Source organism: Aythya ferina (assembly GCF_964211825.1).
Source record: "Aythya ferina genome assembly, chromosome: 1".
NCBI lineage: Eukaryota > Metazoa > Chordata > Aves > Anseriformes > Anatidae > Aythya > Aythya ferina.
In genome coordinates, this window is record NC_140296.1 from 28,934,810 (window position 1) to 28,961,156 (window position 26,347).

The 26,347-nt window shown below is 41.2% G+C and overlaps 2 protein-coding genes across 6 annotated transcripts in view; one reads left to right on the top strand and one right to left on the bottom strand.

The window, feature by feature from the left end:
- Positions 1-64: 64 nt before the first annotated feature.
- Positions 65-16,699, bottom strand: SETDB2 (SET domain bifurcated histone lysine methyltransferase 2). 3 transcript variants are annotated; one of them, XM_084505028.1, is made up of 14 exons: positions 16,467-16,699; positions 15,654-15,713; positions 13,195-13,317; positions 11,811-11,876; positions 11,346-11,448; positions 10,074-10,640; positions 8,737-8,856; positions 7,827-7,996; positions 7,192-7,420; positions 5,415-5,499; positions 4,365-4,470; positions 3,404-3,732; positions 2,139-2,227; positions 65-383 (listed from the first exon to the last, which is right to left on the bottom strand). In XM_084505028.1, coding segments are annotated over exons 1-14 (2,166 nt in total). In that variant the 5' UTR covers positions 16,468-16,699; the 3' UTR covers positions 65-265. The 3 variants fall into 3 exon arrangements, with proteins under 3 accessions (XP_084361154.1, XP_084361153.1, XP_084361155.1); XM_084505027.1 differs by lacking the exon at positions 16,467-16,699 and adding an exon at positions 15,808-15,898; XM_084505029.1 differs by lacking the exons at positions 15,654-15,713; positions 16,467-16,699 and adding an exon at positions 14,806-15,080.
- A 227-nt stretch (positions 16,700-16,926) lies between these two features.
- Positions 16,927-26,347, top strand: part of CAB39L (calcium binding protein 39 like) — a 62,496-nt gene continuing 53,075 nt past the window's right edge. Inside the window, exons 1-2 of one of the 3 annotated variants that reach the window (XM_084505124.1) lie at positions 16,927-17,457; positions 18,812-18,951. The gene's annotated coding sequence lies outside the window, so the exon portion shown is untranslated. Of the gene's footprint in view, positions 17,458-18,086; positions 18,105-18,811; positions 18,952-26,347 lie in introns of those variants that run through there. The other 2 variants (XM_084505126.1, XM_084505123.1) reach the window with 2 other exon arrangements.

Consider the following 26,347-nt stretch of genomic DNA (forward strand, 5'->3'; position numbering starts at 1 on the left):
CTTGCGAATGAAAAGAGAGGAGGGGAAAGATGAGGAGCACAGAAATAATCTAAGAAAGGTCTGATGCCTGGTTTTAAGACAGATATTTCTATTCCTGTAAACCATAAAAATGAAAAATAACTACGTTTAAAAAACAATCAGATAAAAGACATTTTTGTTCACTAGTTAGCACCACAGGTTTGTTTAAGTGCACTGTTCACTGTGTAGTCCCTCTCAGCACATAAATGTCCAGGTACACGAAGCGCTGACAGTAGAAAAGCTTGACCTATAAGGTTTTTTTCCTGCACATCTGAACTCCACACTGGCAGGAAATCTCCGTCTCTGGCAGGCTTCCAGCTTCATAACCATAATCCCACGTGAGTTCGGTTCCAGCTTTCACGTGCCTACGAAGTAAAATATTTGGTCAGTTCATTTGAATTAAGTGAAACAGGGCTGCGTTCACCAGTTGTCACCACACACAAACCCCAAAAAGTGCGTGGGGCAAAAGCACCACGCATGCAGCTTGGAGAGAACCAAGAGCTATAAGGAGTCCCTGGCACAGGCAGCTTTGTTCCTTTTACTATATACTGCCCATCACTGTGGTTCAAATAGATCTCTAGGTGTACTGAGGATGAAGGGGATCATCTTTGGTCTGATAAACTACATTTTAATGCAGCTGCATCATTTATGTGCCCAAACCCTAAGACTCAAAGTCAAACCCATGATCCTCAAGAACCAGCCCCTATGACAAGTGTATGAGAGAGGCGATTGCAAATATTGGAAATTCACTGTCCCAAACAAATGCCAAGTTAAATATTAAGATGCTGAGGCACAACCAAGTGGAAAATACAATAAAATGTGAGTATTACAAACAAGAGAGTAATTCTCTGATGTTTCTCAGAGGGTAAGATATAAGTGAAGCCCAGTGAACTACCAGGCAGCAGGCTGAGAACAAAGTGAGGACTTTCCAAGCGAAGCGTAACTGCAATCTGGGACTTGTTAACCTCAAGATGTTCTGGAAGCCAGAGATGTAAAAGAAATAAAAAGGTGACTGGGAAAGTTCACAGAAGATATAAAATTAAGCTCAGTGGTCCAGATGGAGCCCTTAACGTAGAGAAGTTGCAAAGGGGTGATTGCCAGAAAGCCAGAGGACAAGCCAAGGGAGCATTCCTTCAACAGTTACCTTCCCTAAGCGTCTTCTGCTGACCGCTACCACCTCTATCCACTGGCCTCAATCCCCACTACACGTTTTTTATTGAGTACCCAAGCAAGAAGTTCATTGGAACAGGCTGCCCAGGGAAGTGGTGGAGTCACCATCCCTGGAAGTCTTCAAAAGACGTTTAGATGTAGAGCTTAGGGATATGGTTTAGTGGGGACTGTTAGCGTTAGGTTGGAGGTTGGACTCGATGATCTTGAGGTCTCTTCCAACCTAGAAATTCTGTGATTCTGTGATTCTGTGAAGAAAGATTCTAGCTAAACCAGAATCTTTTTCTTTTTCCTGATATATTTCAGCAACATTGCCTTCAGAGCTCTTGGAAGCCCTCCTCCTTCTTTCATCTCACTGGTGCCAGCTCTCTGCCATCCAGGAGGAGATGGCCATATTTTTCATTTTTTTGTCTTTCAGAGGAAGTTTCCACCTGAGGACTTTACTGCCACCTCCCCAAGACACACTGGAGTACACAGAACCCGGCTTCTCTTGATAGCCGTGAAGAGACGGTCTGGAGTCAGCTTGTTGGGCCCACAGAGGAGGTGCATCAGCCTTAAAAACCCATAGACTCCAACCCTGCCCTCTGCGACACAGCTCTACTGGGCATTCTTTGAGGCACAACACTGAGACCAACGAATTTTGGCTTTCTAAAGAACCATGAAAAATAGGTTTAACCTATTTTTCCACTGAAGATGACAATAACCAAAATGGATGCATCAAAAGTCATTTCCATGCTTCATGTTGATTATTGCTAATGAGTTATTTTTATTCAGTTTGCACTGAAACAACTGTATTCCTTCAGTCTTTAGTGAATAGTAAGAAAGTAGTTCTACAGTTTCATGATCTAAATGTCTGCACCCTTAGCATGCAACTGTTTCTTAATAATTAAGCACTGTTTTCTTCCCTAATGCCTTGAAAAAAAAATTACATTTCAAAAAATAATAGAAATCACCTGTTTGTGAAGAAAGCCACCCATGGAAAACTTCTGTTGTGAGTCTCTACAAACACGCTCTGTGCAAACAGATTTGGGCAGCAGCTGTGCTGTGAAACAGAATATAGGAATTAGAAAGAGTAAGTCACCCGGTCCTTGGCCAGAAGACCTGGTTTATGTCAAGTATGTCACTGCTACGGGTAGTTCCTTCCTCCCCTTTTCCAGTCAACACAATCTCTATTATTCTATGCCACTACCACTGCTTTTTTGCTTTAACTATACCTCTTTAATTTTATTTTATTTATTTATTTTTAATCTCCATCATATCATGCAAGGACCTTTGCCCAGAAAATTCGAGGTCATTTACCAAGCTGTCCTCCAGCAATTTGTGGTGAGAAACCATCTTTGATTTGGGATGTACCACAAATAACCAGTACATGACAGATGTATCTCGATGGCAGTCGGGGAGCAATTAATAGATGAAATGAGATGCTAAAAGTCATTCAGGTGCACGTAGGAACACAGGTATGGTGATGGGTGAAGAAGGAAGGTGTCAGCGAGATGCGCTATGCCAATCTTACCACCATACTGCCTCTGCAACGAGGAAATGCTCAAGTATATGCAAGATTTTCCAAGGAGATACACACCCATGGCAACGGAGGAATAAATCACTTGCTGAGCACATGCAGATGTGCGTATAAAAACATTCACCTTGGTTGGAATTCATTGCTATTTCTTGAAAAGTCAAAGTTCAGAGACTTACTAACCAAGCACGACCGACCACTTCCTTCACCTGTGACTGAGCTATAGAGAAGTTTCCTACAAAATCCCAACACTTACCTTAAATCAGCATAAGCCAGAATTTACAATGCTTTGGGAACAAGAAATGGGGCTGGGAGAAGGCTGGTAGTTCACTAAAAAGTGCCATTTGATCCCTGGACAACCCCTTTCCCCCAAAAAAAAGAGGTGCTATACTAATATTCAGGAAAACAGCTATCACTCATTACTTGGAAATATTTCGCTGTGGAACCTGGTGGTGCCAAAACCTACAGCTCACGTGTGCCATGCATTATCTCACGGAAGCACGCACAGCTGGCAGGAGCCTACCTGCTGTTCTGTCACTTCAGAGTGCAGGGAGCACCATAAGCTGCCCTCACACGCACCCACCATGCATTTGGGTTACGTCAGGACAGATTTTGTTGCAAAAGCCTTCCAACTCATGCAAATCCATCATTTATTTATTTATGCTGAGGCAAGTAAGACAACACGTGCAAGTTCTTACTTACGTTAAGAAAACGACCCACGTTCCCTTCTTTTGTGGCATCCAGAATATAAATATTTCCCTCGTTAGCGTTCAGAAGCGACCCATCACCGTCAGCCTCCTCGCAAGACGTGCCTTGTTTTGACTGCCTGCGATTCTCCTCGCTGTGCTTAGCTTTTTGGGCAACACTTTTGGATGGCCTCCTAACACGCGTGTCATTCAGCACATCCGACTTGCCGCAAGCAACACCCTGCAGAGACAGGCTCTTCTTTTTGCATTCAGCACTGTCCGTGTCAGCAGGCTCCGTCCGTCCAGCTTTCATCGCGTGGTCTTCCTTCTGCTGCTGGCTGGATCCTGTCAATGGACGTGGAAGTTAAATTTAAGTTATTTTTCAGTATTGCTTTGAAGCAAAAGCCTTTCCCTTGTTTGGCCCTGGCCTCTTATCCACCCAGCTTTCTTTGTTGTCCAAAATACATTCAGCTTCCTTCCTATTTGCTACAAAGCCTTAACATAACTGCCTTTTTCCACACCTTTCATCACTTCTGCAATTACTGTTTCTCGTTGCAGTGCCTGAAGCACTTTCCCAAGGCACCTGCAAGCGACTTGGGTCTCTCCCTTCTTCTCAAATCCCGCTCCAAACCTATGATAAAATGCCATGTGGAAGAGATCATTCTCCTTAATTTCATTCCTGGGAGAATCACAAACTGGAATTAGGACAGAAACAAGATGCGTATGCAAACAGCATCAGTTTCACATCGTCTCCAAGGCTGAGCGCCCCCACCCTCCCCCTTACATCCTTCTCCAGTTCTGTTGCCTGGTACACGCAGTGGGTACGACAATAATTTCTGTACTGCCGAGCTCCGTTAAGACAGCCCAAGCACTACGTGGACATCGCCACCCCACTGTGCGAACAGGCCTGCACACATGCCAAGCCCACAGCTTACAAGCACGCTAAGAGTGCAGTATTTACAGCTCCGCAAACCTACTTTTTCCTTTCTTTGCTCCACTGGTTAGTTTTGCTTTGCTTGACTGATGAGGCTGAGAACTATTGTCTTCGTCTGAGCTGGCACTGTGCACCAGTGTATCAACTTCCTTTAAACAAAATAAAAAATAAGTGAAAAGGCTGTGACGAACCGTTGCTGTATGCAACTCTGGGTCAACACAGGATAACAAAAGGATTTTAGGACTTAAGTTTCAAACCTCCATGGCTACGACTGAGTTCCAAAGGTCCAAACATTTCCTGAAATGCAACACGTATCTTAATTTCAAGTCACCCTTCAGAATAACCTGGAAGAAACTCCTCATTCAGTATCATGTTTTCATTATTTAAATAAGTGCAAACAATCTCTCCAGGGTTTAAATGTCTTGGTATAAGCTGCCGAACCAAAGCCCAAATATGCTTTTTACGTGGTTTTAATGAAACAGAAGTGGCAAGATTTCTCGCCTCCCAGCACAAAAAGGCAATCAGTTATGGGAGCACCAAAATGCACAGAACTGCCACATTTTTGCATGCAAACATCATGTGCAATGGAACCTGCAGAATAAGTTCACACCAGCTTCCTTCCTTTGCAAGTATTTACAGGCAACACTTGACACCCCGGGGCAGATGAGATCCTCCCAGCTATGCCACTGAACAAACTCCATCCAACTCATGAGATTTTATTCCCTTCTTTTCCTGCTACATCACTTTTGAGGGAGACATCACAAAAATATTAGCACTTTGCCTCCCCTAACCCTGCAATTAGCTGCAATGGGAGATGGAGAATCATTTATTGAGACTCGTGGCTGGAGCACCAGAGTGAAGGGTGAGAATGGAGCAAGGAGGGATGTAATTAGCGCCCGTCTCAGTGAAGATGTTGAAGGGATGATATTGGAGAAAGGATGGGGGTATAGCTTCCAGCTTAGCTCACAGCGTGGCAATCTCGCACAGGAAGTTTGGTAGAATTTAAGTGTGTAAGATGAAAAGGTCAAAGTTGATGCATATATTCAGCACAGTGAAAAAAAATCCCTCTTTTAAAGCCACTTCTTATTATTACCATTTGTAGCTGGTGATTATGAACAACAGCTATTCTAGTCCCAGGCCTTCTCACCGCTGCCACACTCGAATTCCTTGGGTGAACTCTGTGCAGAAAGTTCAAAAGGAAATCGCAAAAAGACAACAGGAGAATAAGTAACGTTCACAACACACATTTCTCCAACAGTCTCTAGCACATTAAGAGCAGACCACACCAGGACTTGCAGTCTTACTTTCACCCCAGCTGCTTTTTGATGATCTGGGTTAAGTTCTCAACAGTGTTTATAAAATACAGCTCAGCACACTTCTGTTTTGAGAGAGAAGCAGCTGCTTTTACACCCTCCTTCAGTACTCCTAAGAACCAAGTTTTCTGTTAACTATTATACCAAATCATCTCAGAACACAGCACCTACAGGGAGAGTTTTGCCTTTTTCCTGCCATCGCTTTCAACAGTTTTGACACTGTAGCTTCCAAACAGGGAAACAAAAAAGACGTGGGGACAAAAGATAGAGAGAGGGAATCAATATATGGCAGATAGAGAAAATACTCTCGCACAACAGGACTTTGCTCTTTCACATCAGGAGAAGGTTGAGGAAGGATGGGAAGCAGTCTTTACCATATGTACTTAAAACATCAGAAGTCATGTTTACTTTGATTATATTTAGAGTGCAGTAGAAAATATCAGCTTCAACCTAATCTGAGTATCCACACAGCATGTAGCAATAGGTAACAGCTCCTACTCAGTAAGTTTTTCAAACTCAAATATTTACATGCATTTTCTTGCCATGAAAAAACATCATACTTCTTTGGTCTACCAATAATGGCCACAAAATGCTATTCTGGAAGTCTTTCTTAAGATTTAAACCCCTTTGTAAATTCAGAAGCTGCAATAGCCATAAGTTGTGATATTTTAATATTATGATTACACTGTTCACCCTTTTAAAGGCAACTTGCTTGGGTGAATGACATGTAGGGCTTAGCCCACTGATATCCTCTCAAAAGTTTTTTCAGGTCAGCAAATCGGGTTTTGTTTTCTTTCAGGAGCCAGAATAGCAAATTCTTTGTGTATCACATTTTTATATAGCCCCCATGTGAAACATTATTTCCTTTCCTAGGAGTAAAAATGAGATTTTAAGGTAACAGTGGAGTAAAAACAAACTTAATATCATGCTGCCCTACAATTTAGAGGGGAAGCACACAGTAGAAGTAAAAAACAGATCACTGATAATTATGTAGCTTACAAAACTATTAATTCATTAGGTTTACAAGATAATGAAATGCAACTGAGAATAAAGTGGCAGGTATTTTTTAAGGCTTTTATCTTTTTTCATGAAATGAACAAGTGTTTGCAATCATTTCTGGGCAGTAAAAAAGAAACAGTTTACAAAGGAGTGTGGCAAAGCGAGGAACAAAATTTAAGAAGACGAGCTCCCCGCTTCTTTCTGAAAAGACTACAGCATGCTATTGACAAAGCCACATGTTATTTTGCTGTAATTTTATTTTAGGAGTCTTGACAGGCTGAGACCATGAATTGAAAACAGGATTAGAATTCCTTTTGCAGTAAATTATGCAAGAAGTGTGCTGTTAGACTCCCTACAGAAAAGGTTAAAACCAGCAGGCCAGGTTATGTTACAAAGAACAAGAGGTTTAGAAATTGAGAGCAAAGCACAGGACAGTTAGTGGCTAATTTGTTATCAAATCCTTTGGTGTGATCAAATATTTTGTAATCACTTCACTCTTTACACATTAGCATAATGATAATGATTTTGTTATTCTTACATTTCCTTTGGTAAACTTACTCAGATGATTCATCTTCATTATCCACAGTCTGAGACGAAGACTCCTGCTTCTCAAGAACATGATCCTTGCCAGTCTGCACTAGTTCAATCTCAGAATCTGAGCAACTACTGTCAAGTTTCCTTTTTTTGGAAAAAAAGCCGTGCCTGCTGTCATTCACGGCACTCTCCTCTTTTTTGTCTTGACTGGCACCTCCCAATACTTGAGCTTCGGCTCTGCTCATTAATCTGCCTGGAAGAAAAATGACATTTTTTAAAAGTGTTTCTTTGCTTAGATGGGTCACACTATATCAGTTCTAACTTATACCAAAGGCATTATTTTGAAAAGCAAAATATGAATGCATTTATACTGAAAGAAAACTAGCCCTGGCATAGGATGCACAGACCCATGAAGAGAAAAAAAATCAAGTCTGAGATGGGCTTTGCTCCAGAACCTTTTGAATCTGTCTGGCACCATTACTTTGCAGAGTTCTTCAAAGTTCTTCTGTCCATTTGATCACCTGCAAGTTAAGATCATACTGGCTCACTTCTTTTCCAACACTCTATTTCCCTGTTGGGTTCTCAAAGAAATTCCAGAGCACAGGCCACAGGGGAGGGAGAATTATGCTATAAATCTTCCCTAGGTCACCTTCTGTTACCTGAGTAAGTACAAACAAACGTCCCCTTGTCAATATCATCGAGGCAGCGGACGCCCCAACCCTTCTTCTCCGTGTTGAACACCTGCAGGCGAACTTGAATGCCATGCTGCACCACTCTGTTCTGACACATCATCTTGTCACACCTGCACGACACGCTACACTCATAAATTCTGTCCAGAGAAAACAAAAGAAAGCACAACGTAAAAGAATGCGTTACCAAAGCACAGCTGGCATTATAAATTTCCCTCCTGAGCACTAAATAATGAGGCAGTTGAACGAAAAGAAAGACCCTGGCGAGAACTGATTGGGCAGTGCTCTGAAGCTCATGACTACCAACTCATCGATTTTAAGAGTCAGACAGATTTTTTTTTTATAAGGACACGAGAAAAATAAATACTTTCTTATTTTACAAAAGTAGCAAGTCACACAGATGAAGAAATCTTTATGAAGTATCTCATTCTGTGCCTGAGCAGATTTTAGCAAAGACAACCTATCTTCTGAGACCTCACTGTGTCAGGAGTTTTTGGATTTAAATAAATGCCACTAGAATAAATCACAACTGTGCTTTTTTCCATCTGTTTCTAGGTTCACTGGCAGATTTAATCCTGTACCCCAACCATAAGTCAACGCTGCACAGCAACAACAACTGAAAAAGGAACAATATTATTGGGAACAATAACTTGTTTCCTCCATCACCTGTGCACACACACAGAGCACTGTAAAAAAAGCTGTAGTCATGTGCAGTACCAAAGTGTTTTTCCCCATCGTTACTCATTCATTATTTCTGCCCAAACCATCGTGACTTGCCCATAATATTGGTACAAAAAGTGAAGGTTTCAGTAATCCAGAAACACTACAGGAGTAAAGCAAGGGTATACAAATAAAATAGTAATTGATAGTTCTTTCTTACCCACTAGGAACAGGCCCTTCCAGTCTTTTATAACTGTATCCACGAGACGTTTTAGTACTTGGAGACAGAGAAGCTTTATGACAGCCTCTTGCAGTTAGCTGTAGGCACGCGCATTTTGACCTAGAAGATAGAAGTAAAACAGAATCCATTTGAAGCACTGTAAATCAAGTTTACATCATTTAAAATGCACTTGACTATATGCACAAACATCTTGTTTTATTATTTTTAATTACAAACAGGACTTGGTTAAATTGATTGAATGAAGGAATGAGAACGACCTGCTCTGGCACAGCATCCTGGTCTGTTCACCACTACTTCATCACCTTCCTCCCACTCCAGCCCCCCCAAAGTGAAGAATTCCTTAGTGCCCATTGCAGAACTCCAGCAGTAATGCTGACTCTCACATCTTATGACAAATCCAAAGACTCTTACTCTGTGCCTCAGCTCCTGGGGAAGTTCAGCACACAGCAGGAGCATGCTGTGTGCTAGCTGGTCCCCACTGCTCTACGTAATTTGAATTTCTGCAGCTTCATTAATCTACTGCACGCCCAGTACCAGCAACTGCCCCAGCTATCAAAAACACAAAATGGATTCAAGGAGAAGGTAACACCTCCAGGCAGAGATCAGGTTAAAGACAAACACCCTTCAGGGAAGTGGGCATATACCCCACAGGAAAGTGGGCAGTGTTACTGCTAAAACTGTGACAGTTTCTGATAGAAAATTCCAACTTTCCTGTCCCTACTCCTTTCCCAAAGCTGAGAGATCTGCCTTCCAGCTCCACTTGAAGAAGCACTGCCCATCTGGGAGGAAACGTAAAGGAACATAATCCTTCTCTCGATCGCTTCTTTTCCTACAACAGATGCTGGGCAGGCAGGAGCACCCCAGTTCTGGATGAAACAGAGCCCCAGTTGTTTCAGTTCATGCAGAGCACAAGACAAATACTGCAGATATCCCAGCACAGAATTGAAGGGGTTAGAAGGGAGCTTGAGAGATCATCGGGTCCAACCCCCCCTGCCAAAGCAGGTTCCCTAGAGCAGGCTGCCCAGGTAGGCGTCCAGATGGGCCTTGAATATCCCCAGAGAAGGAGACTCCACAACCTCCCTGGGCAGCCTGTCCCAGTGCTCCGTCACCCTCACCGTGCAGAAGTTCTTTCTCATGTTGGTGTGGAACTTCCTGGGCTCCATTTTGTGATCACTACTCCTTGTCCTGTCCCCGCAAACCACTGAAAAGAGGTTGGCCAAATCCCTCTGTCTCCCACACCTCGGGTATTTATAAACATTGATAAGATCCCAAATGTTTTCCCCACTGTTTGCCTGGGATTCAATTGTTGCACTCACCTATCAATGCAGCCGTCTGTGCAGTCACACGAATCAAGGAACATGGTGGATAAATTGTTGAGGTAATACCCACGGGGCCACGACGCCCTCCGGTATTTAAAATAAGGTAACCGCGCGCAGTCGATATCGTTACAGAAGGAGACGGGCACAGATTCGGCTCCGTTGCTGATATCGAAGTCATACACGAGGGGTTTGGGATTTACAGTGTTCCTGCCCAGCAGTACGTAGGTGTTGAAAGAGAAGTGGTCAATAAATAAGAAATTGCATTCTGTTTCAAACAGGTAATTCTGCACGTCCTGAAAGCTTCTCAGACTCCTGCCACAGGGAGCTTTGTAATTCACGTCCAGCGACTTCGAAAGGCAGTCTGCTTTTGCGTGGCGTCTTTGGAAGTGCAGCAGGATGGGGATCTGCAGAGGATTTTCACCCTTGTAGGCGCTTGCTGCTCTGTTGGTGAGACACGCGCTAGAGCACTTGTGGTTCTGATACTGGGGGCTTGAAGGGACACGTCCAATTTCACCAGATGCTTCTTCGCCCCCTGAATCCGATTTTTCCATCTTCTCCTTTTTGCTATTTCAAAGGAAAAAAAGACAAAATGGCATCTCAGACAACCAGTAAAACAATTCATCTTCTTGTGGTTTAGCATTATTACTGTAGGAAAGTAATAGCCCACTGCTGGAAGGCCCAGGGTTTCACTGAGTGACTGTTTGCATCATGCAACGTGGCCTGACACCATATGGAGACACACAGTGCCATCCCAAATAAAGGACAGCCGCAGCTCCTGCCCCGAAACAGCTTACATACTAGAAGACAGAAACAACATTTATAAAAAAAAGAATTAAGAAACCAAAAGAAGAGTACCTTTGTCTCCATCTTCCAGCTACTACCTAAGCATAACTACAAAGACTCCTTTGCCTAACGATCCAGAGTCTGAAACCTTGGGAACTGAACTCAAAACTTTTAAGTCCCAGCCCTGGTAGCCCTGGAAAAATATTCATGATTTCATTCAGAACTAAATCTCTGATTCTGCAAGGTTCTCGTGTGGTACATTAACCAAGTCTACTCAAAAGCTCAGGTTTTGAGCATGAAAGCCATCTTGGCCACGTAGGCCAAGTTAAACATATTTTTACTTTGAAAACTGTCAGGATTCAAAGTTGATTTTAAAACAATGAATGTATAGATACCAGAGTGAGACTAAATACTCTGTCAAGTGCAATAAAGACACATAGAATAATGAGCTTTGCTAAATTGGAAGTATTAAATAAACACACTGACCTTTGAGAACCTCCTGCAGAGTTTGCAGTTCTGGCATCTGTAAGAAGTTGATTCGATTTAGGTTCGATTTCCTGCGCACCATCTCCATCAACTGCTTCGCTTGCTGAAAAAACATGGAATACAAACAAACATCGGTAATCTAAATTGGTGTGCATTGACAGATTTGAGACAGAAATGCATTGCAAAGATTTTCCCCCTTTTCCCCAGCCACCACATGACTTTTGCATTAAAATCTCCCACGTAGCTTTCAAAGTACATGGAGATAACACACATACAAAACATACAGATTTTTCTTCACTATTTGAGGTAAAAGGATGCCACGGTTTAGTTTCTTCTCTGTTTGCAATGCCAAGGGGCTTATGAGATCTATTTTATTCATTTTGAAACCAGGAAATGAACTCCTGGTAAGTGAAACAAAAGAAATTAAAGCCACACAACAAATAAATGCAATCAAGATGCACATACCACTTGTCGAAGTTAAAAGATCCCCTAGATTAGCTTCGTTCACCAGTGCCCAAGCCTGCCAGCATTCTATGTAAAACAAAAAAAAAAAAATCAGATGTGAAGTGTAAGGACAACGATAATAGAGACAGCTAAAAGGGGAAAGAAGGCTTAAGTCCTCCAGAAACGTCATTTCCTGTGTTAATCTGGAGCATTGCAACACTCAGACTATTGGAAACTTTTTGCACTGCAGCCCTAGCATGATGCATCCTAATTCACACATCGAGAAGCTGGAATGAAGTCACAGCTCCTATCAGTAATTGTGAACCAGAACTGGACATCCTCTGCCTTGTGGAAAGCTGTTGGAATGCTTTTAAACACACAAAGTCCTGGAGCCTCCAGAGGCAAAAATAGATATAAATATAGATTACTAAAAGTTTCTCTCTTTACATTGTTACTGGGTTAGTTATCTCCCACCAAAAAAGGGCTGGATCTTGTCAGGACAAATTAATGCAACTCATAAATTGCTGGGCGATTATAAAAACACAATAGCAGTGACTTGTTCTGTCTCAACCTGTTGCTCCGTGCAATAAATATCACAGGCTGACAGAAACGACAGGAAAATCCATATTAACAATTTAGTTTGGAATCTTTACAGAACAAAGCATAGAATGTACAAATTTAAGTACATTACAGACTCATTGCATCATCTGGGGATTAAAGTTCAACTTTTAGCTCTGCAATTCTGGAATATTTCCTCCCAAAAATCAAGACAGGAACGCGAGTTCACACACACACAAAAAACACAGCACCAATTTAGAGCAAGCACCAAAATGCAGAGTTTAAAAGTGTCTCACACTGCTGTGCATTTTCTTGCGTAGAAGCAACAGTAAACTGCACAGATTATTAAATCACCGATATAAATAAAAATTAAATAATTTCTAAGTTAAATAGACCAGTTAAAAACAAAAGAAAACAAACAAAAACGCCTGTGTACTGCTCCAGACTTACCAAACTCCTGATTTTGATACAGATAAAGAAAACTTATTTCCACGAAAATCAAGAACAATCTTATAATGCATTACTGTTACCAGTTTCTCCAACATGAAGTAGTACTTAAAAGATTATCAACTCACTACAAACCCATTCAATTCACTGAATCAGCCTTAAAGGCTAAAACTTTTGAAGATGAACAAAGCACAAGGCACTGGAGATATTTCATTACTTCTCAAGAACAAACATTCCGGTTCTGCATGCACACACACAAAAAAATAATTCAAAAAAGCACATGGGCAAAACAATTATATGGCAAAATGCATCTGAAATGAAACTACAATGAAACTACTACTACTGAAATGAAACTACAGCTCAGTTGCAGTCCTGCTGAACCATTACAAGGGTTTCAAACCTTGGTTTGTGGCAGTTCCGTTCTTGATCTTTTCCTTTAGCAGCAGCAGGACTTCTTGCACCTGCTCAAATATGACGTCTACTCTTCTATTTCCCAGCTGGGTCCAAAATGCCTTCACATCACCTGAAATACAAATTTCCATTTACAAGTTTGTACAGCTCCCAGAAAGTCTAAAAATACGAGAAGCTCAATGATTTTTTCAAAGGCTCAAAAGCATTTCAGTGGGATTTTTTTTTAATATTATTTGTTATTTTTTTAATTTGAAAGTCCATTCCTAACCCTAATCACGAAAACAAAACAGAAATCACCTAGTGATGAACTGGAGTAAATTCTGATGGTCCATGAAGCTCCTTCAAATAATTTTTCAAGCATGTCTACACAGGGTACTCTGGAAGCCTTTCTCCAAATACTAACAAATTAGTTCCACTGTAAATTAGTCATCAATTAAATTCATAGAAGTGTCAAAGGAAAATATTTTCAACTGAATGAACATATTACTAAAAAAAAAAATCCAAATTTTTCTTTAAAGCAATAATCTTCCTTAGCTATATAAGATGATTATCCTGATCGTCTCTTCAGGAAGCTTTCTAGGGGAAAAAATGCTGAACATATTCTCAGATAAAAGCAGTTTTGATAAATTTTGCTTACCAAGTTGCATTAGTTGCAATAATTAATATTCCACTTGTATCATACCTCCATTAGAAATATTTAAAAGAATTTTTTAAAAAATTAAACCACTGATTAAAACCTGATTCATCACACCTCTTCTTTTCCAAGCATACGTATTTATGGTACTCAGCCTATTCATGAAACCTGTTATTAAAGTATTAGTACGTCTTTGGCAAGGACACTAAAAAGAGAATATGATTCAGTGTGTCACCAGACCATGCTAGAAAATGGCATGTGCTCTCCGTTGTGGTTAACATTTCTCTTCTTTGAATAGCAAGCACAAAAGAGTAAATAAAACTGTTTTCCCATTCCATTTCAAGAGCCCACTGCCACCATCCTAGGTTTATCGTCTGCTTTCAAGATGGCAAGTTTTGGCTAGCAGACCTGTGATACCACCCCAACTGTAATGAGATCTGCCTTTCTTGTAAAGCTTGCAAAGTATTTTTTCATTTTTTCTTATCAGAGAACGACTTCCACTGCAAAGTATAACAGAAACTGAGCAATACTATGTCAGTAGAGAGCCAGTGGTTACCCTCAGAAGCATCAGGACAAAGCCAAGAAAGTAACAATCTTCTGTCAGCAGCCACCAGCTGCTGATGTCAACAGCAATTAAAAGCTTAACGTTAAATATAATCAGGAACTTACAAAGTACTTTATTTGCAAAATGATTGATCTGGCACTAACTCTCAACACTATTTAGCAAGTTTTTATATTCACTAAAAAAAGGTGGAAAGAGCAAAGTCTCACTACGAAAAAGGCCACAGTGCCTCTTGGAATCCCACTTTACTGCTCCAAGAACCAAAGCGCGCCCTGGGCCATTCCCACCCTTTTGCCGTGCACAACAGTATCACAAATTTAAAGTCCTGAGAAACAAGTGTATGTAATACCCCTGTTAAAAAAACAAACAAACAAACCTCACACTCAGAAATGCCAGTAAAATACCAGTAAAAAGTTCCACCGTTGCAAATTTAAACCGCTGCCATTATGTCTTATCTGTTTTCAGACACAGCAATGTGGTTATCGTATCTGGATAGCACTGGTGGGCAGAGCACTTCAGAGGATGGGTGACAGAACGGAGTCCTTCGTTTCTGGACCAGTTCTCATCTTGTGTAGGCCAACAGCAAACAGCCTGTACCACTACTACACGTCATGCTCAGGTCATTCACCTTGGAAATGCTCTGGAAAAGGGCTCTCAAAAGTGCTCTGCTTTCTCTTCAAAGTGCTCTGAAACTCCAGCAGCAAAAACTTGGTTGTGCATGGAGACACCGCATGTGAAGCTCATGGTATAGTTTTCACAAAAACATAAAAAAAAAATAATAAAAAAAGATGTCCACGCCATTTAGAAGGACAGGGAACAACCATACGCAGGATGGGTTTGCTTTGTCAGCCTTCAAACTGGTCTCACCAGCTGGTGACTCAGGGTGTGCACTGACATCTGGTGGCAATACTTCCAAAGCTGACTTAGGGTGTTCCTAGAGGGATTTTCTTTTCCCTTCTATAGGATCTTTGTGGCCATCTCTTTTTTTAATTTTTTTTTCCCCCAGCATCGTGTGGGAGCAGCCAGATGTTAGAGCAGGAAAACGGGAACCAAAGCCAGGGCTCCTTATGGCAGCTACCAGAAAAATACTTGGGTGAACATTCCCTATGAATTACCTGTAGGACTCACACACATCTTATTTATACACCACGAAAGGTAAAAGTATTGTCACCCACATACCATTTTCATACTAGAAGCGGTGCTAAATATATTCCACCTCCCCCTCTCCCTCCATAAGTCACAATTACACTACCTTCATTTGTCTCTTCCCTGGCACCGGTACGATTCTCCTCTTCAAGGCAGCTGAACAGCACTGCAAGAGGTGCAGAAGGGACACATGAGAGCTCAGATAAGAAATTAAAACGTTTTTCGGTACTTTTTCAAAAGTTATCTAAGTGGATACCTACAGCGGGAAACAGCGAGAACACTGTGGGAGAAAGGATTAGAGAAGCATAAAGGGTGGAAAAAGCCCTCCATGACCATCTGGTCCAACCATCCCCTACCACCAGTGTCACCACTGAACCACATCCCCAAGCACCACGTCCAGCCTCTCCCTGAACACCCCCAGGGACGGTGCCTCCCCCACCTCCCTGGGCACCCAGCCTGTGGTGGCACAGCCACCCCGCTTCCAAAGCCACGCACCACAACCCAGCAGAAGCACATTCACAGGAAATAAGCGGCCAGGCCCTTTTTTTTTTTCTTTTTTTTTCATTTTTTTTTTTAACTCATCACCCCTAAAACACCAAGCTGCCATGAGGCGGCCCACACGATCCAACACCTTCAGCTGAACCTAAAACCCATCTGCTTCCCCTTAGCTCATATATATATATATATATATTTTTTTTAATTAATGTTGTCACTGCAGCTGTACCACAGCTACGCCAGTTTATTTGGGAAGAAAGCCGGCTGTTTTGGGCAAAAAATGAACCGAATCTGCTTCCCAACAGACGCCACCCAGAGCAGGGATCAGTCAGGCCAGGCAGGACGCCGCAGAAGGTGCCGTGTTCCTCCTCACGGGCCGTGCCCAGGGGCTGTGGGAGCCCGCGTGTGTTGATTTAAGGCTTACTTCTGCCGCCTCGCGCCCGCCGGGGCTGCTCGAGCCTTCCTCCCCTCCTCCTCCTCCTCCTCTTCCTCCTGCGGGGGGCAGCCGAGGGCTGGCACAGGAGCAGACCATAGAATCGTTAGGGCTGGAGGAGCTCACGGCGCTGCTCCGCTGGCACAAACCCCCCTCAGAGCCCGCCGGGGGCCCCGCCGAAGCGATGCCGGCGCCTTCCTCCTCCCCCTCCTCATCCTCCTCCTCCTCCTCCTTCCCCTCAGCCGTCCCGCCCGCGCCCGCCAGGGGGCGCCCCCCCCCCCCGTAATGGCGGAAGGAGGGCGCCGAGGTGACGCCTCCTCGCTACTGCGCGTGCGCAGAGCCGGCCTCGGCCAATGGGGACCGCGCTAGAGGAGAGGGCGGAAGGAGGGGGTAGAGGCGGGAGGTGCGGCCGCCATCTTGGGTGTGGGCGTGGCTTGCCCGGGGTGGGCAGGGTGCCTGGGGGGGGCGGGGGGTGTTGAGCTTTTACTTCCAGCCCAGATAATAAATTAAGAGATTTGGTTAATGACTGCGTTACTTTACGGCTGGCCCCTGTTGTTTGCCGTTGCTGGTTGCTGCTGCTTCCTCATCGATACCGTTTTGATGCAGAGCAACCAAATTCAGAAGCTTGCATTGCCCTGAATGTATTTGCATTGTGGCAATGCAAGTTTGTTTGTTTGTTTGTTTTTTTACAGAGGCTATAGTTACCCATTTCTTTCTTTTTATTCCATATTTTTTTATTTTTTAAGAGCTGTGGATGCGGTTCGTTTATTTATTTTTGTTGTTTAAGTGCTGAACATGTGCTAGTGAAAGGTACCATAGTGCTGTGCTCTTTGTCACCGCCACTTTTTCTTACCTTTTTTTTTCCTGGTCACCACTTTAAATTACAGAACCGAACTTAACATGTTCAAATCCCTGTCAAAGTGCATCCAGTCCCGTGGATGTTATTAAAAGTATTTCTCCAATTGGGGTAGAGAATAGAAACGTAAGCTGTCTGTGCGGAATGCTCTGTTTATGTGACTTGGCGCTCCAGTTAGATTTGGGATCTTCCAGAAGATTTTGATGTTCAGCATCTGCTTTGTACTTCTGTAAAACCTTTTAAATGTTTACACAGGCATGCCTGCATCTGTGGCTGTGTTTGAAGTTCCCCGATGAGCCCATGAGCGCTGTGTAGCTCTGCAGAGAGAAATGAGACAACTAACAAAAACATCGTTGGGAACAGGGTGGCTCAGCATTGCTAGTGTGCTGATGGATCTCCAAATAAAAATAGTCGTTGACATTTTAAAAAGAGAGATTTCTGCCCTGTAATAGTTTGTTCTAAAATTTAGCACAAGCTTTCCTTGCCTCTGGGGTATACTGCTTTACAAGCTGATGATTGCAGATTAATTTTATTTTACTGAATTATTGATGCACATACATGTCCGAGTGACTACTGAATGTTACGAAACGCTTGCGGCATTACAAATTGTATATGAGGAATACAACAAATGCAGAGAATATGAAGCCAAGCATCATAGCAGTTGTGTTAATGACAAGTTATTTTAAAAGATGATTTCCTCATAAAGTTTTCCTTCCTTACATAAGTGTCTCCGAAATGGCCTCTAATGCTTGTATACATGTTTTGAAACTGTGGTAAGCATTAATCAGCAAAATGGGGATGGTACAGCAATCTCATAAACAATGAGTGTTATTAAATAATCATATTTATGCTTGGCTAGCGGGACTATATATGTCTGCTTGCCTGATGTGCTTAGGAAGTTAATGTTTTTTTTATGATGACATAGTTGCCATATGCTTCACAGTCACCAGCAGCAGATAAGCTCAAGGGTTTATTCAGATATCACTCATTGAAATGCAAGTATTAGAAATCTGGGAATAATTTTAGTTGGAAGCAAGTAAAATGGAGTTATAACACAATGCTAAGAAAAGCATTCCCTTTGCTCTGAGCAATCTGCTAGAGGTTATTCCATCTGCCACAATGGGCTCTTTTGCCCAATACCTGTCAGTTATGTGTGAAGATACAATGCTGTTATCGGTGTTACTCCCTGTAAAGCACTAGCAGCACTCAAAAGCTTTTAGCTAGGAATTGGGAGTGACAGAAGTCAGAAGCACGACTGCATACTTCTCAGACAAATGAGAAATTAGTCATACAATATGCATCTTAGTTGATGCAAAAGGCAATAGAAATATGCCTGGCTTTAAGACTATAAGGAGGCAATTTTGTGAAGTAATCTGAATTCCCTCATTTTCTCTTTCATCTAGTGCTGTAAGTTACTCTACAACACAGCAGCAAATCCTACTGCTGAGCAGGTAAGCTCAGTTCTTCCCAAACTTTTTAGGTGGCAGAAGCTCACAAGTGATGCTGATCTGACATCCTGGAGACCTGCCCACAGCACTCCTCTAGCAGCAGCATAAGCTTCTGGGGACTCTGCCACCAGCTTTTACAGCCTACACCTGGATGGACTAACTGCATATAAAGGTGAGGACAGCCTGTTCCATGTGCTTGTGCACTTCTTAATGCTTTTGTTAAGATGATAATGAAAGGGTTGACTCTGCAAGTGAATGGTATAATTTGTTGAGCTGCTTAATTTCACTTCTGTGTTATGTAGTTCTTGACATATTTAGGGAAGTAAGATGAGTGATTGCATAGGCAGGCAGACCATAAAGGGCTCCTTTGAATGGGAGGAGATGAAGTTGGCCCATAATGAACCATTTCTTCCAGTTCTTCGGGGATGGTTTTATGTTTCATAATTCTCATTTACTTTTTTTGTCCTTTTCCATCTGGATTGTCTCTGTTTTCATGATGCTTTTCTTCTTAAAGTATTTTCATATCAGTTGAGTGCTATTACCTGCTCCTCTGCTACATCCTCCTGTTATCCTTTGTGATTTAACTTGCTCCCTAGTAAGCAAGCATAGATAACCACACCTCATTCTTTCAAAATGTAACTTTAACATAGCATTCTCTTCTATTACATTGATTAGTTTAAATCCGGATTATATATAGTCCTTTATTTTTCACCCATCTAATCCATTTTGGCAAAGATAATGGATCACAGAGCAGATCATAATTTTATGCAGATCATTGCTTCTTCACAAAACATGTTCAGTGGAGCATCCTTCAGCTTATCCTAGAAGTCTGGCTGCAACACATCATTATTTATGGAGATGCATACTAATATTCTTTGCAAGTACTTTGCTTACTAATTGGACTTATTGCAGACTGTTTACAGGCCCATAGGGCTACGTTTTGTACCTGTTGCTTTTGTAGATACCTTAGGTTTTATGTATTATTAGGTTATCTGGATATTAATTTTTCCAACTATTTAACCAAAGAAAAGGCAGATTAGAGTCTCAGAGAAGCCACCAAGCCTGTAAAATGATTTTGTTCTACCTGTGTTCTAAGGATATTCTCATTCTTGACGATTAAAAGTCAGAAAAACTGTCTATTTGAAAAGTGGAACTTCTAAAATCATAGATTGTTACTGTCCTAAGGGAATCTTAAAACACAGAGACTGGCTATGAAACGGAAAGGAAAAAATTGTGTCACCATTTAAACAATAGCCTTCTTTCATGTGGAGGACCTAGATGTCTGTTAATTACCAACTAGTTTGAGGATTTTGGAGCCTGGCCCAATCTGCTGAAACTCTTAACCATCCACGAGCTGGCATATCCTTCAAGGTCTGCGTTTGGACACTGGTAATGTAATGGATTTCATCTTTATGGACTGTTTATGTAGTAGGAATGTGTTCTTTTTTAGATACATTTCTGTCTTACAGTCTCAGTATCGACTGCCAGCATTGATTCCAGATAGTTGTGTGAACGCAGTAATAAGGGACTGGTTTAAATATTAGATAATGCTGGATGAAATCAAGCAGCTTGCGTTGTCTTTGCTGTGCCACAGCTCCCTTACAATTCCTTAATCAAGACATGAGGTCTAAAACTGTGTTCTCCAATTTTCAGTGACTGGGATGACTGAAGAGCCCTGAGAGCCTGTGATTATGGTTGTGCTTGAATTGAAAGGGCCTGCAGTCATTGGAAACCAGGCTGTAGATATACATGAAAGGATTCTAAAATAAGTGGATGCCCCAAAATCTTTTTATCTTCATTTCTTTATGAGAAGATAACTATATATTTATCTGAAATAAGTTTTCACTGCTATTTTCTAAAGTAAAGCTAGTGGTTGTAAAATATTCTGACCCTACCGATTGCCTTTGTGGGTTTGCATGCAAATTAAAGTATGTGCACAAAATATTTTCCTTAGGATGTAGCAGACAAAATTTTCTAAGCAATCTTCCAGATATAGTGAATTTGCAGTGTTCACACTATTCAAAGATGTATTAGAGGGTGCACCACAACATTTGTTTTGCCTTTGCTTTTTTAAAGCAAAGTGAAGAGTAAGTTGTAAGCTGTCTTTGTGATGCCAAGTGATTGATAGGTTAGCTCTGATCCTGGTAACAGCTATGCAAACACACAGCAGTGAGTGCCTGACATAGAGTTGTACCTGACATAACAAAACTTATCAAAATGAGTCACATAGCAAAAGATAAGTAATTATTGTGTGTAGATGGAATAACCAGTTTCAGATAAAACTGAAATGTGCAAATTTTCAAGTATGCTAAAAGAAATTTAACTGCAACCATAGAAAACGATGTAAATACACGTCAAGGTGCAGACTACTATAGAGGTTCAGCATTGGGGCTCTTAAAAAAACATTCTGGACTAAATAGTCCTCAGTCCCAACCTCCTGTGGGAAAACTGATTTAGCTGAAGAAAACCTTTGATTATTGTTTTTCTTTTTCCTGATACAGTTAACTTTGCTGCATCAACAGCTGTTTCGGCCTGATTTTGTACTGGTAGAGGTGTGAAAAGTGGCAGTAAGGTGTGGAGAACAGCAGGAGCAAGCTTGGGAAGCAGTATTGTCCTATTAATATTGTGCTTCTCTGTGGTAGAAAGCATTATAGAGAAGGGTCAGGGAATCCACAGTCCACCGGACACTTAAATTCGGCATTATTAAAAAATAAATAATCAGTTCTCACTGTGCCACTCAGTCTTCCCCTATTAATTTGTGTGGCTGCTTAGTGAAGCAGGCTCAGGGAACTGGTTGGGGTTTAGAAGAAGTTACATGCTTGTCTCAGCTACTTTCTATCTGAATAAATTTCCCTCATCTAATTCACTGTGCAGCCACTTGATATTTTGGCTTCTGTTAGGGAATTGCGGATGGTCAAGGGGCAAAAATTAGCATCTGGAGATAGACCGATTGCCTTCTGATTTTATTGTCACTGTCACTTATCCCTGCTTAAAGTGTTTGTGCAACTACTTTAGTATGAGCAGCGTGGTGGTATGTGCAGAACACTTACTGCATCCAAGTTACTGTGGTTGGTCTTCATTTCACAGCAGAACTGTCATAATCTTCAAACTCACTGCATTCGAGGTTGTGCCAGGCCCCAATCCCTCCGGTTTATGAACAGCAGAGGTGGGTGGGCTTCTTTTGGGAGTGAAAATGTGTAAGGGCATTCTTTCAGCAGCCCTGGGTAGACAAAGTAAACTATGGATCCAAACCTTTCAACCCTTTCGCCTAAGAAATGTCCTTCACATTTCCAGCAGTGTGCCAGCTGGCTGAACTTAAGTAATTGTAATGTATGAATTTGGCACTCCTTTCACAGAAGAGAATAAATATAGTATTTGTTATGAAACAGTACCAAAACAAACTTGGACTGCATGAAGATGACATCATTTTTTTTAAATAAACAATAAAAAATTGAGTGGTGCTAGACAATAGATTGGCAGCCATATGGTGTTAGAACAACATAATTGTGAAATTACATCTTCAGTTTATTTTACAGTATAAAACAAACTAACAAACTAACCTCTGATAGTGATGTTTGTGCCTTGTCTTTCCTGTTACAAGAGGCCCTAATTTAGATGAAAGAAGGTGTTAAACAAGCAGGTATGTTTTGTTTTGTGTTTTTAACACTCCCCCCCACACACACACACACTGATAGATAATCAAGAAGCAATGCTGCAAAACCGGACTTTGAAATGTGGGGCCAGTTATATGATAGCTTTTGGGTTGGCTGATCTTTGTTAAAGCCCCCTTGTCAATCCAGCACAAAAGCACGTGAGAAAAAAAAGGATGTGCGAATTTTTATGCAACTTTTTATTGCATCAGAGAATACAGTTTGCTTGCTCTGAAGTGTTGGAAAGACATTTTGTGTGACTTTTTAAGTAAGAGCACTGGAGATTACTGAATATGGAGAGAATGAGATAATGTGGAATGAGAATTCACTTCCAGCAGCTGTAGTGTTCGTAGCAACATGTAACATTCAGCTCTTTGTTATGCCTTTGTCTTTTATCATCTGGGAGGCGTGGCTGTATCAGCTTTCCCTCATCAGGTGTACCTTTTTAATTGTGTACTCTCATTTTCTACAGATCAGTATCAGTCAAACAGCTCTTTAATTTCTGCAAATAAGCTAAAGGCTACCAATTCCAAGTGGCCATTGACTACTTGCTGCTTTTGGATACAGGAGATCTCTGCAATATCTGGTTTATTTATTGTTACAAATAATGCACCAAATTGAACTTCATAGGCTAAGGGCAGGGCTGTGGGGTGCTTGTAAATATCTGTTAAAGCAAATATGTTGTGTGTATCCTATAGTCAGTCTCTGGGAAAACTGTTCTTTTCTTTTTTTGACAAAACGTTTCATGTAACTTAGCAAATTAGCTAAGTAAGGCTGAACCTTCTGAATAGAAGCCCATTACATAGAAATTGTGTTGACCTTTGCTCCTAATCCTCTTCATCTGCAAGCCATTAATAGGTCTTGTGTCTTTTACATCACAATATGTATTTAGGTCTGTAACTGCCTGAGACATTTGTACTCCTCTACTGCAAGCATTGCACACAGCCTTGGGCAAAATACGAAAGTAAAAGGCAAAATGCTTCTGGTCAAAGGTGCTGAGGTTTGAATGAACTCTGAGATCAAACTGGCTTGCTAGTTCATTCTCTTTTTAGAAAAGGCTTTCCCTTCAAAAAACCAGTATTAATATAAGAAGATACATGCCCCGACGATTCATCTGTGTTCACCCCTCTTTTGTCAGGGAAAGGAAAATATTACCAGAGGATTTCCCAAGATACCCTCATGCTATTCTAGTTTCTTGAGAAGGAGTTAAATGCTAAGAAAACACGCGCAGAGATTCTGCCCATTGTTTTTCCTCCCTGTCATTGAACTCTCCATCCTGTGAACTGACTGTCTTCTCTCGTCACAGTTCATAAGGTCATGGGAGAAGATGGCTGCTAAGCTACGTGCCATTCCTGTCTTTGAAGCTGCAAAACATGAGGGACTAAACAAATCTTCAGTTCTGCGTGCTCTGCTGTTACATCCCTAATACATTTCTAAGAGAGCTTGCGAGAGCTTTCTCAAAGTGGAGGGGAAAAAGTGTGAGAACACGTGGCTAGCTGGAATGTGCAAAACTGAATGCTAAAAGGTGGTGGAAGAAATGGAGGAGTCCCATCTTGATTTAGAAGTGGTTCAAGGGCAGCAGCCAGTTTGTAGGAAAGAGTATAAATTACTTATTTTTCATGTTTAAATGATTAAAGACAACTCTCTAGATTTTCTTTGGAGCTTCTTGGGGCTAATTAAGGAGCTGTTCTAAAAATACCAGGAAGAAAAAGAGCAGTGACATATGGCTGATGGATGTGCTGAAGTTGTCGACAGTGATGCTGAAAAGGCAGAACTGTTACGTACATCTGTAGGAAAAATGAAACTGAATATTAGAGATAATCATATAACAATGAGCAAATCCTTCATCTTACAGTAATAAAGTCTGAAAGAACACTTGAAAATTTTTATTACAAATCTATGGAGACTGAAGAAAATATTTTTTTTTAAATGGCAAATGTAAAGCTGTCCAAGAACTTAAGTATTGAGATGTAGCAACTGCTGTTCAATATGATTAATAGAAAACAGGCATTATAAAAAGTCTAGTATATAAGGTTAAGGGTTTGATCTGCTGTCTAGGAAATTGACTCCTGAAAATGTTACACTTTGATGAAGAATGGTGGAATTCAGATACAATTTTGTGATATTCAGTTGTTGGGTGTTTTTGTTTGTTTGTTTGTTTTTGTTTGTGTTTTTTTTGTTTGTTTGTTTTTTGCTAGTAGTATTATTTGTTTCTTGTTTTGACAAGAGGGGAACCAAAACGCTGTTTCAAACTCCTTTTTTCTCCAAATAGTGTCTTATTTTGTAAGTCTCCAGGAAGCATTGGAACTCTGCAATTTTGGAAGGACAGCCAGTTCTCTGTAAATTGTCCCGGGTTATCATTATGTGTTAATTTTAAAGTTCCTGACCATGTCATCTTTACTACTTTTTAAATAGAAGAATTTAGAAATAGACGGTGGTGTTGCTGTGTTGAACAATGAGGTATTAAGTAGCTTATGTCTATGTCTTTAGTTACTTGGCTAATATGCAGCTGTTTGGATACAGGTCTTTTGTGTGCTGAAATCTTTCAATGGAAGTTCTTGTGCTTGTGAAAGTAATTTCATCCCACGATGACAGCTTGTAGAGACTGCCTTGCTGTGGTCATGGAAAGTTAAAGTGGTGTGGCTCTCACTACATGACCTTCTCATGGGATTCTGTACTCCCAGAAAATAACCCTTTTCTTTTTACTTGTGCTTAGATGGAAACTTCAAACCCGACCATAATGCAGGACATAATTTGATGTCCTTACAAGCACTGCTGCCTTTGAAGAAGTGGTTTCAGGACTTAGCTGTCATACTCTCACTACAGTTGGAGCTTTCAGTTCCAACTCCTTGGGTTTGGGAATCTCTGCTCAATTTGGTAGACGATATTTTGTCTCCTTGTGACATTAGGCTTGGAAATGACACTGAGGAATGTCATGTGAGAGAGAACTGAGTTCCTGAAGGCACGTTTGATATTAGAAAATGTGTTCTGTGGATATTCAGGCTCAGATAAGTTATATAATGCATTTTTTTTTGGTGGTGGTTTTATTTTGTTTTGTCTTTTTTTTTTTTTTTTTTTTTTTTTTTTTTCCCTAAGATGCTGGATAACTTCTCATTTCTGGGCTGATATTGCTTGAGACTCCTTTTTTATTTGTGAGTGGGTACACCTCATTCGTTTCAGTGCTAATCATAATTATTATTATTTGTATCGAACAGTAGCAGCCTTTTACCCTTCCAAAGTGTAGATTTTCATGGCAGGTAATTATTTTGTGATTGGATTCTGAAAAGAAAATAACCATTCAGAGTATAAAATGTTTAAGTTGTTTCTGTAGGATGAAAGCAGGTATGTACAGTACCATTATCATGAGAAAACTGCCATTGCTTGAAGTGTTTCCAGAGGGCATAACAATACTTGGAAGTGTAGATTTGTATGCTGAGGAAGAAGGAGCTGTCAGATTTCATTGAAAGAGATGCAGACGACTGATGTTTGCCAAGAAGATGTCCATCACTGCATTTGACCTGATGCAACTTATGTATCTAGAGATTGCCATTAATGCCATGCGGTGAGTTATTTTCTTCCAAGTGTCCAGAGCCTGTCAGGGGTCCTCACTGTGAAGGCTGCCCAGGAGCAGAGTTGAATCAAAGCACGCCCAGGTGCCTCAGCTGCTCTCCCTCCAAAACAGGGATTATTCTGAAGACAAGCACTCTGCTGCATGTCAACTCTTGTTCAGGCCAGGCTTCTTGCACTAAAAATGCCAACATTCATTGGGCCTGCTTCCACTTAAGGAATTCTAGGAATGACCCTGTTTTGTTAATTAAAAATAAAGGAACTCAAGCCTTAATTGGGCGCTTTGTGGTTGTATGTGCTTGGCATAATAATTCATTTGTAGTGTCTGTTGTTGGGCAACACAGACGGGGA

Excerpts from the sequence above, each read along its gene's own strand:
- SETDB2 (XM_084505027.1), bottom strand. The coding sequence starts at position 15,883 with ATGGTCATGGAGGGCTTTTTCCACCCTTTATGCTTCTCTAATCCTTTC. Across the intron at positions 15,714-15,807 it reads TGTTCTCGCTGTTTCCCGCT|TGCTGTTCAGCTGCCTTGAA; the intron begins GTAGGTATCCAC and ends CACCTCTTGCAG. Across the intron at positions 8,857-10,073 it reads ACAGACGGCTGCATTGATAG|GTCAAAATGCGCGTGCCTAC; the intron begins GTGAGTGCAACA and ends TCTATCTTCTAG.